The sequence below is a fragment of the Mastomys coucha genome, unplaced genomic scaffold, assembly GCF_008632895.1.
Source record: "Mastomys coucha isolate ucsf_1 unplaced genomic scaffold, UCSF_Mcou_1 pScaffold5, whole genome shotgun sequence".
Taxonomy (NCBI): Eukaryota; Metazoa; Chordata; class Mammalia; order Rodentia; family Muridae; genus Mastomys; species Mastomys coucha.
Window position 1 is genome coordinate 97,100,657 of NW_022196911.1, and position 13,043 is coordinate 97,113,699.

The 13,043-nt window shown below is 45.9% G+C and overlaps 1 protein-coding gene across 11 annotated transcripts in view; it reads left to right on the plus strand.

Annotated features, from left to right (window-relative positions):
• Positions 1–13,043, plus strand: part of Atp6v0a1 (ATPase H+ transporting V0 subunit a1) — a 54,761-nt gene that overhangs the window by 25,903 nt on the left and 15,815 nt on the right. For 10 of the 11 annotated variants that reach the window (XM_031355089.1, XM_031355094.1, XM_031355096.1 and 7 more), the window contains exons 11-18: positions 1,376–1,526; positions 2,989–3,128; positions 3,515–3,672; positions 4,467–4,557; positions 6,617–6,735; positions 7,459–7,675; positions 8,240–8,347; positions 12,474–12,581. In XM_031355089.1, coding sequence (XP_031210949.1) covers positions 1,376–1,526; positions 2,989–3,128; positions 3,515–3,672; positions 4,467–4,557; positions 6,617–6,735; positions 7,459–7,675; positions 8,240–8,347; positions 12,474–12,581 — 1,092 coding nt within the window. The remainder of the gene's footprint in view (positions 1–1,375; positions 1,527–2,988; positions 3,129–3,514; positions 3,673–4,466; positions 4,558–6,616; positions 6,736–7,458; positions 7,676–8,239; positions 8,348–12,473; positions 12,582–13,043) is intronic. The other variant, XM_031355099.1, reaches the window with a different exon arrangement.

A 13,043-nucleotide genomic window follows, 5' to 3' on the forward strand; every position in this document is an offset into this window, starting at 1 on the left:
TGGTGCATCTGGAAGAGCAGCAGTTAAATGTGCACGGTGTTATAATGGTTCATCTGGAAGAGCAGCAGCTAAATGCGCATCCAATAGATTGAACACAGTTATGAATGACTTCTCAAAGGTCACAAGATTTAAAACTTACTCTGGGAGGTTAGAGAGGCCATGAGTTATGTAGCTGTGATCAAAGCAGATTCAAAAGCATGATCAGCAGACCATGAAGAGCGGAGAAATCCTGAGAGTCGGTGGCTAGTCACAAGGCTACTATGAACATAGAGTTGTCATTGATGAGGGCTGTGGGCAGGACTTGCAAAACATGGTGGCTTTGTGAGATGTTCTCAAGGGAAAAATGAGCACATATCTATCTATCTACCTACCTATCTATCTATCTATCTATCTATCTATCTATCTATCTATCTATATCTATCATATATATTTTGTAAGGTACAGGAACAAGAATTAAAAATGGTTCTTAGGCACCAAAGCTCTATGTCCCAGGTGATTAAAGTTCATGGGAGTCAGAGCCCAGCAGGAGGGACTTCTTAATGGGAAGGATGGCGGGCTGAGTGGCAGTCACACTGAGGCCCTGAATAGAAATCTGTGAGAAAATATCAAGTAGACAGTGGGGCTAAACTAAAGAGATCAGAGTGTTAGCAAGCGTGGAGGCACCTCAGGGGACTTCAGGAGTGATCCTGGGGAGAGGAGTCCCCAGAGCCCTACAGTGTTACTGGGTGGGCAGAGGAAGTGTGTGGTTAGTCATGTCATGAGCATCTTAGCTGAACCCCGGGCCTTCAGGAATGAAGAGTAGGTAGGGAGCAGGGCAGAGTGTGTGCTTTGCTTTCTCTGGTTTTGAACTCTCAAATTCAACGGATCCTTCTCCTCAGCCTCCTGGGTGTGCCACTGCCTGGCTTACTTATTTATTTATTTATTTTTAACCATAATGATGAGAATGAATTCTAAGAATTCATTAAAGCTCACTTTTTATTTTTGTTTATTTATTTGCCTGCAGATATCCACTCTGTTTGCTTTATTTATTACTATTTCAATTGTTGAAACCGTTTCTCACTATGTAGCTCAAGCAGGCCTTGATTCCCAGGCCTCTTACCGCAGCCTTGTGGAGCACTGGCGATCACAGGCTTGTACCACCATGGCGGGCTCCAAGACTTAACATAAATCTTCTGTTATCAGTTTTAGACCTAGTCCCAGTTTTCCTAATGACTGAGAAAAACATAAAATAATCTTGATTTCTATGAGTTTAATTGGAATGCGTGTATATAAAAAAGGTACATGTTTTATGTGTGCAGTGTGAATGATAATATGTATGTGCACCCGAGTAGCCATGAGGACAACCTAATCCTGACATGTTGCTAATGTTTCCCAGGAACACAGTGGTTCCACTGTCCCCTCCATTCTGAACAGGATGCAGACAAACCAGACACCTCCGACATATAACAAAACCAACAAGTTCACACATGGCTTCCAGAACATAGTAGATGCTTATGGGATCGGCACTTACCGAGAGATTAACCCAGGTAAAAACAGTTGATGTTTTCCCCTAGCAAGTTGTATCTGGTCCTCAGCCTACTGGCTACCTATGCCTTAGGATAGCTATGAGTGGAGCCCAGCATGAAATTGCAAATTTAATGTTTTAAGGGTTTTGTGTGTGTGCATGTGTGTGTGCAGTTCCCTAGTGCAAACTTTGTAAATGACATTATGTCATAAGGTCAAAAGATTTGACATGTCTACCACTTCGTTTGATTCTTTTAATATTTTAAACTGTTTTTGTTGTTGTGTTGTTTGTTTTAAGACAAGGCCTCATCGTTTATCCCTAGCTGGCCTGGAACTCACTCTGTAGACCAGGTTGGCTTCCAAGTCACAGAAATCTGCCTGCACCTGCTTCCTAGTGCTAGGATTAAAGGCATGCGCCACCATGTCTGGCTAGTATTTCAGTTTTAAACTCTATTGAACAGCTGTTTTAAAGATCTAAAGATGGCCAGACTTGGGGCAGGTGAGATGGCTCAGCAGTTAAGAGCACTGACTGCTCTTCCAGAGGTCCTGAGTTCAAATCCCAGCAACCACGTGGTGGCTCACAACCATCCGTAATGAGATCTGACTCCCTCTTCTGGAGTGTCTGAAGATAGCTGCAGTGTACTCACAAATAATAAATAAATCTTTTTTTTTTTTTTTTTTTAAAAAGATGGCCAGACTTCCTGTGAACCATGCCCATTGGACATAAGTAGATCCATCACTGACTAATGCTTCACTAAGAGCTCCTTAGCAGATGCTCAGTCCTCAGTGCTATAAAAATACCTGGAATCTCAAAAGAGTAACATCACTGGGAATGGTGGTACACACCTTTGATCCCAGCACTCTGGAGGCAGAGGCAGGCAGATCTCTTAAGTTCAAAGCTAGCCTGGTCTACAGAGCAAGTTCTAAGCCAGACAGGGCTACACAGTAAAACCCTGTCTCAAAAAACCCAAGCAAACACACACTTGGCTTTGGGGGAACTGCTTTAAACATTGTATTTTTCAAGTTGTTTTCTATTCTAGAATGACTTCTTGGGTTGCCTGTCATGAGGCTAGACAGAAAACACAGCAATAGGAACTGTTTTCAGCACAGGTCTCCTGTGTTCAGTTAATTATCGATTCAAGAGTCTGAGCATTCAGTTTTAGCCTGCAGCTCAGAAATGGTTGCTGCACAGAGCGGCAACAGCTGGCCTAGCCCAGAGCAGAGTCTCTAGGCTGAAGGAAAGGAAGAGAACAACACGCTAGTGTTGTCAGGGCTCTCTGTTTCCCTTCATCCTCTCAGCGTGAAGTGTCAGCTGCTCTGTGAGGGTGTGGATCTCACTGGGACAGACTTTCCCGAGAGAGGGTCTATTCATGCAGCGTGCAGGAATAAGCCTCCCACGTTGGCCTCTGAGTACAGGCAGGAATGAGGCATGTGGGGACTCATGCCTTTACTTACCTCAAGTCTTTCCCTCTGGCTCCTTTGTAGCTCCATACACCGTCATCACCTTCCCCTTTCTGTTTGCTGTGATGTTCGGGGATTTTGGGCACGGCATTCTGATGACACTGTTTGCGGTGTGGATGGTGTTGAGGGAGAGCCGGATCCTCTCCCAGAAGAACGAGAATGAGGTACTGTTCCAGTGACCCCTGCACTGGCCTGGGTGGTGTGATCTCTCCAACATCCATGATGGAAGTAATGATCAGAAGGTCCATGAAGTTACAAAAAGGGAAGAGGAAGTTGAATATTGAAGAAGGCATGTGCTGAGCCAGTGAATTTATTTTAGCATTCTTCTTATTTCTTTCGTGGTTCTGGGGATGATCCTTGACGTCACTGGGGCTCGGCTGGTACTCCGTCATTGAGCTATTTCTCCCACCATCTTAGCCTTATATTTTGGTGGTTGGTTGAAGCTTTCAGAGCCAGGATGGGGTGTGCTGCTGTGTGGCTAGTGTAAGGAGCTTGTCACCAGGGATGTTGCCACACTTCATTCTTGTAAGCCCTTTCCTCTGGCTCGCAGATGTTTAGCATGGTGTTCAGCGGCCGATACATTATTCTTCTGATGGGACTGTTCTCCATCTACACTGGACTCATCTACAATGACTGCTTTTCCAAGTCTCTGAATATCTTTGGGTCATCATGGAGTGTACGGCCAATGTTCACTCAGGGGAACTGGACGTAAGTTGCGGAAGCCAAAAGCCAAAGCTAAGCCAGGCAGTGGTGGCGCACACCTTTAGTCCCAGCACTTGGGAGGCAGAGGCAGGCGGATTTCTGAGTTCGAGGCCAGCCTGGTCTACAGAGTGAGTTCCAGGACAGCCAGGGCTACACAGAGAAACCCTGCCTCAAAAAAACCAAAACCAAAAAAAAGCCAAAGCTAATTCCTTGTATGTTCAGCTCTGACTTGTAGGGCCAGCAGTAAACTAACACCCGTTAGGAAGTAGTTGAAAATGTTTGGCTCAGAAGGACATATTGTCTCCTCTCATTTGTACTCCAGTCTGTGGAGGCCCAAGGTTTACCCTGGTTGCCTTCCTAACTGACCTTCTCCTTACACATAGAGACTTCAGGGTCTCCTCCTGAACCTGAGGCTTGCCATTCAGCTAGGCTGGTTAGCTAGCTTGTTTGTCTCCACCTCCCATAAGCGCTGCTACCCCTGCCTGGCTTTTATGCAGGTTCTGGGGATCCAAACTCTGGTCTCCATGCTTAACCAGGCAAGCACACTCCCCCCCCCCCACGCCCGTTTCTTCAGTCTCACTGAGGAATGGAGATAGCTGTAGTCTCACTGAGGAATGGAGATAGCTGTAGTCTCACTGAGGAATGGAGATAGCTGCAGTCTCACTGAGGAATGGAGATAGCTGTAGTCTCACTGAGGAATGGAGATAGCTGTAGTCGTTTCTTTTGTTCTTAGTTTTTGGACTGAGTAGTTGTCTCCTTTTCTCAATCAAAAACAAATGTGACTTTGTCTAACACAACAGGGAGGAGACGCTTCTGGGGAGTTCTGTTCTCCAGTTGAACCCAGCTATCCCTGGAGTTTTTGGTGGCCCGTACCCATTTGGCATTGATCCGGTAAGTGTGCCTCTTTCTGACGCGCAGCTTTTCCCTAAAGATTGGTGCTTGTTTGTTTGAGTACTAAGAGTTGAAGCGAAGGCCTTGTGCGTGCTGGACAAATGCTAGCTCTTGAGCTGTGTGCCAGCTCTCCACTTGTTTTGTTTTGTTTCGTTTTAAGATAAGTTCTCAGCGGGCTCTCGCTCAAGCAGGACTTGAACTTTTTAATCTTCCTGTCTCAGCTTTGAAGTTTTTAATTGATCTTGAAATGAGAGGTTTTAAGGTAGGGATAACTGGAGCATTACCCATAATCCCAGCACTTGGGGAGTTGAGTCAGTAAGTAAGATCACCCCAAGTATGAGGCCAGCTCAGGCTTTGGAGTGAAACCTGTACAAAAACAACACCAAAATAAAACAAAAACTCCACCACCACCAACAACAAGAGACGGAAAAACAAACCTCAAAACTGACTTAAATATTAAAAATTAAAGCAGGAGCTAAGAGATGCTCAGTCAAACAAGTGCTTGTTGTACAAGCATGACAACCCAGGCTTAGATCCCAGCAGCCACATCATGGCTGCCATGTTGGCACCTTTAGCCCAAGCGCTATGGAGTAAAGACAGGCCAAGCCTAGAGGATCATTAAGCACCCACTAGCTGAATCAGTGAATGGTAGGATCAGTGAGAGACGCTGCCTCAAAATGTCAGGTGAAGGATGACAGAGGAAGCTGCCAGCGTCATCCTCTGGCCTCCGTGTGCACATATACACATAGACACACTCAAAGTATTCTTAAAGTTTAAAAAATGTAAAGAAGTGAAGATATGTTAAACATTACAGGTTTTTTTTTTTTTTAATGTGCATATAAGGGCTTCTGTTCTTGTGGAAATACAGACATATAATTATGGGAAACAATGTTTTTCTGTCATCACTCCTCAGCATGTAATCTCAGAGGAGCTTCTCTTTGGGTTGTGTTGCATTAGAATATTTTGTTTTGATTGTTTTTAAAGATTTATTTATTTATTTTATGTATATGAGTTCATTGTAGCCGTACAGATGGTTGTGAGCCTTCATGTGGTTGTTGGGAATTGAATTTTGTAGGACCTCACTTGCTCTGGTGGCCCCACTGCTCCAGTCAACCCTTTGATTTTTTATCTTAGTGTGGATGGAACCCAGCATTTTAGGCAGGCTAGCCAAGCATTCCAACCACTGAGTTATGTCCCCAGCACAGAATGTTTGAATCACTTGCCTTGAGTATATACAAGATGTATAAAGCCCTGGCTTCAGACTCTAGCGTGCGCACACACACACACACGCACACACACACACACACACACACACACACATAATTGCTGTTGACACTTTTGTGATGTGATAACTATATTATAGTCATGTTTTTATAAGAACTTGGGACTAGAGAAATGGCTTGGTGGTTAAAAATACTCATTGTACTTCCAGAAGTCCTGAATTCAATTCCTAGCAGCCACATGGTGGCTCACAGACATCTGCGATACCCTCTTCTCATGTGTCTGAAGAGAATGGCAGTAGTACATAAAATAAATAAACAAATCTTTTAAAAAAATTCTGCTTGAAAAAAATAAAATTACTTCTTAAAAAAAAAAAAGAAGTCTTTATTATTTAGAGATCCATACTGATATATTTATAAGTAAAACAGTAGGCTATTTCAGCTTTGTCCCAAAGTAATATGCAAGTGGGGAAAGAGTATGTGGAAAAGAGGTTGGCTGAGTCTTTAAATTGATGGGAATGAAGCAGAGTGTGATGGCACATGCCTTTAATCCTGGCACTTAAGAAGCAGGTGGATCTCTGTGAGTTCCAGGCTAGCCTGGCCTACAAGCAAGTTCCAGGACAGCCAGGGCTATTACAGAGAAACCCTGTCTTAAAAAACAAAATCAAATCAATCAAATAAGCTAATAGGAATGATCAAAGCTGGCTGATAGGTACATAAATATCTGTTTTAGTATCATCTTTATTTGAATAAATTGTTTCAATTTTTCAAAAAGGGTATTCTTTAGGCACTTGAAAATTCTTTGTGTAATACCTTCTAGTTTTCTGTCCTTGTAACAGATTTGGAACATTGCAACCAACAAGCTGACCTTCCTCAACTCCTTCAAGATGAAGATGTCTGTTATTCTTGGGATCATCCACATGCTGTTTGGAGTCAGCCTGAGCCTTTTCAACCACATGTGAGTCCCCCATCCCTGTCATCATTCAGTAGCCAGGTGACACCTTTGCCTAAAGATATCACACCTTTAGAGATGAATCAGGAACTCAGGACTCCGGTCTATATTGTAGAAGCAATCTCTATCACACAAGCCTCATGGCCTTAAATGGAGCTTCGTATTAGTTCCTTGTCTGTTTATAGGTACAAAAGAAAAGATCTTTGAAAAAAAAGATGCAGCAATTTTCTTGCAATTTAGTGAATTCTTATTTTGAACTTTGTGTATGTGATGGTTATGTGCGCGCGCGCGCGTGTGTGTGTGTGTGTGTGTGTGTGTGTGTGTGTCCCCACAGAGGCCAGAAGCATCAGATCTCCTGGAGCTAGAGCTACAGATGGTAGTGAGCTGCTTGATGTGGGTGCTAGGAATTTGTACTTGGGTCATCTGAAGAAGCAATAAGTGCTCCTACCTGATAAGCCATCTCTCCAGCCCCATGTTTTCTTCCTTGGTGTGTAATTTATACAAAATTATGAATCCATTTATTAGATCTTCCATAGAGAGTAGTGGAGGTGGTTCGAGAGCCATTCCAGGAAGTGTAGTCTCTGTTGTCTCCAGTGCTCTGGCCGCTGCTTCAGTGTGATGCAGGCAGAGCTGAGGGAACAATGTGTGGACAAACCTATAGAGCACTCCAGTCAGTGCAGGGTGCCATAGGCCCGTTGCTCCTAATGTAATTTCTCTTTCCCTTCTTAGCTATTTCAAGAAGCCCCTGAACATCTACTTTGGCTTTATTCCTGAGATAATCTTCATGTCCTCGTTGTTTGGCTACCTGGTCATCCTTATCTTTTACAAGTGGACAGCCTATGATGCCCACTCCTCCAGGAATGCCCCGAGCCTCCTGATCCACTTCATCAACATGTTCCTCTTCTCCTACCCAGAGTCCGGTAACGCAATGCTGTACTCTGGACAGGTATGTCAGCCCCGAGGAGCGGTGTTGTAAGTGGCTACCCAGGTCACAAAGCCCCATGTAACTTTAACCTGGAAAAAGCCTAGAAACATTGTCCTGTTATGTACCTGGTTTTCAGTTTGTATCACCATATAGTATGAACTGTATAGGTCCATCTAGTGAAATCACTCCCCCTGTACCTCTTAGCTCAGGGTTAGGGTTCACTGATGATGCTGTGCTATAGAGGATAGAATTTGTAGGGGTAAGGGCCACAGGCCTGTAATCTGAGCACTCAGAAGGCTGGGGTGGGAGGGGCCAGAGATCTAGGCAAGCCTGGGCTACCTAGTGAATTCTAAGCCAGGGTGAGCTACATAGAAAGATCCTGTCTCAAACAATTAGATGAGTAAAGGGGGCATAATTTAGAACTACCACTTGATGGGACAGTTACTGGGTTTGTCATGGTGCCTGCTCATTACTTAGAGAACACAGATAATAGTCATAGACCAATAAGAATATATTGTTTGGGGAAAATTTGTGCTGTTGTTGGAAACAGTCTGTTTGACTAGTGGACTTTGTTGTCCTTTGCAGAAAGGCATTCAGTGTTTCCTCATAGTGGTGGCCATGCTCTGTGTCCCTTGGATGCTGCTGTTTAAGCCGCTGGTCCTTCGCCATCAGTACCTGAGGAAGAAGCACTTGGTGAGTGTTCCTATGGCTGAAGGTTACTAGACTTTTTCCTTGTTTAAGATCGAGTCAGCTCCTTAGAGGATGTAGTTAATTGTGCACACGTGCATGTATTGTTATGGATTTGGGTTACACATGAGCATGAACACTGGGCCTGCCAATGTCAGAGAACTACACATTTCTTGCTCAGACACTTAGATCAGAGAGCAGAAATCATATGTTTTTACCTTTCCTGGTCCAGATTTTTGTCACGCTCTCCGCAGCAGAGTCCAGCCCTGGGCCTACCTGTCTAGATGCAGCATCAGCCAAAACAAGGTTAGAAGAGCTGCAGACAGTGAGCTCACTCGTGTGGTTTGCCTGGCCAGCCACAGGGCTGACCCAAAGACTGTTTTTTTAAATGAGACTATGTACGATGCTTTCACCAACGGAAACACCTGGGAAAGGGTCTGACTTAAAGCACACTGATTTTTATTTTTATTTTTCTTCTTTTAAGAAGCAACAGTTGTACACACAGGTGTTTACTTAACATGTGTGTGTATACCAACTCTACACACATACACACAAAGTTAAGCTTGTCAAATGTTCGATACCGCGTATAATTTCTGGCTATCCAATAACGCTTACTGCATTGCCCGGGAACACCCAAGAGATCTTGTTGCATGATTCCCATGGCTGTGAGATGATCCCTCCGCTGGAGAGCAGCTGAGTTACAAGCCCCTCCTTCTCCCTTTTCTGACCATCTTCATCCTTTCATGTGCCCTCCATTCGTCTCCCCTCCCCCTCTCCGTCCCTCTCTCGTTCTCTTCTCCCTTCTTTTCTCCCATTCACTATCAGGAAGGGCAACCCGAGGAGGCCCCAGTCACACCAACCCTGAGCCGACAGGGACTAGAGGCAGCACCGGCTGCAACAGTGAGTCACTTAACTCCGGCAAAGCTAAATGTTTGTTTAAAGAGGTGGCAGACAGTGCAGCCCGATTCCTTTTTAATGCTGCTGAGAGTGGGGCGCGTGGGCTCTCAAGGAGGGTTACCTTGTTGCTCGTGGAGACCATGACAGAGGGGCCGTCTACCTCCTAGGAATAGGTCAGGTATCATCTTTATCATCGCCCTACCAAGTCTCTGTTTGGATGTGTCCGTACAATCCTACCTTCAGGAGCCAAGTGGCCGCTGTATCCCCTCTCTTTGAGTCTCATCATCTCACTCCAAGGCGGCAGCGTTTGGGCTCATCCACTTTTGTGTCTGTATCCTGTGACTGTGTGTGGGGTGGGTTTTTCAGCATGGAGACAAGAGGGGCTGGGGCTCTTTCATTGATGTCTCTCTTCTCTGTACTTGTAAGCCCTTCATTGAAGGATGCTTGTCCTTGTTTTGGGGGTTCAGTCCTGACTTGTCTTCTTTAGAGAAGGTCTGTATCTTTCCCCTACTGGAATGCAGAAGGCCTTGTGTTCTCAGCTGTTTTCCTGAGCCGTCCTGCATGCTGCACATCTGTCAGAGCCACCACAGCCATCTGTCTAGACCTTCCCTTCTCCCGTACTAACTTACAATTCAGTGACAGCACTTTGAATGTCGGACATGTGACATCATTTCACCAGAATCTTAGAATGCACTGTGTCTATGCAGCTCAACATCCGAGATTTTCAATCTCACTGGTCAGGATTCTTCTGTTAGCATACACCGCTTTAAGGGAAACGCATGTTTATGCCAGATGAAACTTTAATCTTGCTATCTGAAATTATTTCTAAGTTGAGGAACATACTGCCCAGCATTAGATTTTCTTTCCACATAATTTTTCTTGCTTGCTCGGCATTGTTCTTGATGCCTTTTAAGTGTGGCTCCATCTTCCATGCTAAGCTCCACAGTAACCCTCCTCATCTGGAAGCTTTCACATTCACAGCGTCTGCTTAGCTGTGTCTGTAGCTGAATGTCTTTCTGGAGAGCAGCCCAACAGCATCAGGATGACCACACTCCGAGAAGGACCCTTGACCCTTGACCCTTGACCCCAGGGCCCGAGGAGCACAGATCTGCTCCTGCTCTGATTCCTGACTCCTCCGTTGTCTGAGTGGCGTTGTCACAGCTCAGTATTTCTTTTCTTGTCTTTGCTGATGTCTCTTGTCTCCTTCCTGTAACTCTTGTTCCCTGAGCTTTTCAGGGTACTCATTAGAGTCTGGTTGGGAGGTCTAACCTGTCCGTTCTCACTTCTTCTGCCGGCTAGGGAAATCTTAGGGAAATGGACTCTGTTTGGGAAATTTTGAACTCGGAAGCTTTCCCCCTCGACCCTGTATGACCCAGGCCAAGATACAATGGAGTCTCTCACCCCACCCCCCGCCCCTGCCCTTTATAATGCTCAGAGCCCTCCTCCTTTTGAAGGTAGTTAGGTGCCATTTGAGCCTGACCTGGAAGTGCTTAGATTTTAGTGATTCTCAGATCTGAATCACCTAGTAAGCTTTGAACATGGGCGCTAAAACAGATGAGAGGAAGAGAAAAAAAGTAAAGTAACCCATAATTCCATGAACTGAGGTGGGGGGCTTTTGTACTAACCAAGAAGCCTCAGCACCCCGCCCCCACTCTCCTTCTCCAGGACATTGCTGTCAGGTGGAGGCTGTGTCTCTGCACACGTCTGCCATCTGCTGACACACGTAGACAGTATGTATATCTAGAAGGAGAGAGATGTCTCCAGACCTGTTTTAAACAGAAGCCATCTTCTGCCTCGCAGTGTTTCTTAGTTGTTTTCTTAGAGATCACCAGTCTTTTTATGGTACCTAACCTTGCTGGGTGTGCCACAATTACTATGTAACCACTATTGAAGATGCCTACGGTAATTGTTCCAGTTCTTTGCTATCATAAACAATGATGCAGAGAGTGTCCTGATGTACATGTGTCCTGCTAGATTTTGTGGACATAGATGTCCTGGCATTGGGACTGCTGACTCTCCAGAATCAGTGCATTTAGTGTCTTGGTGTAGCCATCACAGTGAGTATGTGATTTCTCAGCAGGGCTTTCCCACACCCTTCCCCAGACCTACTGAGTCTATACTTCCTGGGGACAGCATTTGGGAATCTACTGAGAGTGTAGCTTCCAGCAGGATGTAGTAGCACATGCCTTTAGTCCCAGGCAGAGGCAGGCAGATCTCTGAGTTCAAGGCCAGCCTGGTCTACAAAATGAGTTTCAGGACAGCCAGGGCTACACAGAAAAACCTTGTCTCAACAACAACAAGGCAGCTTCCACAGAGCTCCTCCCGTGGCCTTTTCTACAAGCCTTGTAGGACAAGGAAAGGGGAATCTACCACACAAACCCTGGGGTCTGAACTGGCCAGCGAGTTGTGGTAAAAGAGCCACCCTAAAAGCTGAAGCTAAGGAGGGGAGCCACAGGGAAGTTCCCAGCCCTGTTTCCACGTGGTTCAAGCTTACTGGAGCAGGCACACTGCAGGCAGGCAGTCCTCTAGCCTTGGGTTGATAGGACCCATAGCAAGTGGTCCAGGGGCTGCTTCTAGGTCCCTTTGGCTCTGCCAGAACCCTCAGATGGAAAGGGGTCTCTGCCTTATTTGACGTTTTTAAAACTCAGAATTCTTTAGCCACAACTGAGTGTCTGTTAAGACGTTGTGATGTTTTGTTTTGTTTTCTTCCAAGACCTTGGGGAGCTCTTTGTTCCTAGACAGGCCTGGTATATTTCTGGTGGATGTTGCTGGACCCCTTGGGCTCCTGTTGAAAGTCTAACAGAGTAGGGTATAGTCATCATGTCACCCACTTCCATCCCTACCCCCACGCTGCACTTGGAAAGTCTCATCCTCAGTTCCAGCAGCACTCAGGCCCTCTCGGACTTTACAGATTAGCTGTGAGAGAGTTCATGTCCAGCTTCTCACTCACGCAGAGCTCTGTGAGCATGAACCAAGGCAAGAAGGCTTTGTCTTGGTATCACCGGAGGAGGTGGTAAAAGGCAGGCTGCCACTCGTGGGGTCCAGAGTGGTGGTGGTGGCTGGGGTGGGACAGTTACTTGTTTCTATGTAGCTTGTCCCTTTGGTGGCCATTGTTTCTGTTGATAGGATGTATGCCTTTCTGAGGATCGTATGTACTAACCATCACCCTTCCCCACCTCACAGAGTGCCGCATTAAAGCCCAGGCAAATACTGCTCTTTCTGTTCATCTGTGTAGGGAACTCTCAACTTTGGTGGGATCAGGGTGGGCAACGGACCGACAGAGGAGGATGCTGAAATTATTCAGCATGACCAGCTCTCCACCCATTCAGAGGACGCAGAAGAGGTAAGAGCCGGTGGTGCGGGCTTCCTCTCCTTAGCTTGGGCAGCTCTAGGTCTTGTTTCCTAAGAGGCTTATTCAGTCTTCTCCTTGAAAAATAAAACTACTAATGATTGGCCGCCATCAGGCCTGCTTAGGATGCCGCAGCTTGCCCAGTGGGGCCTGCTCTAATCTGTGGCCACAGAGCCCACACAGCTTTGCTCTGCTCTTCTCCAATTCCTCGGGTCTGTGGTGCACTGCATGTGACCTCAGTTGCTAACTGCTCTCCACCCAGGCAGCGCCTAGCATCTCACTTCTTGTTAACCAGAAGCACGGGAGCCTTCAGGTTAGCGTCTTCATCCTCCGATCCCGAGAGCCTCACGCACACTGCCTAGCAGCTGTGTTCAGGGCTTCTTTTTGAGGCCTGCCCCATCCGTGTGTTCTTGATCCAGGGGTTTTTGTTTGTTTGTTTGTTTTTTCAAGAGCTTT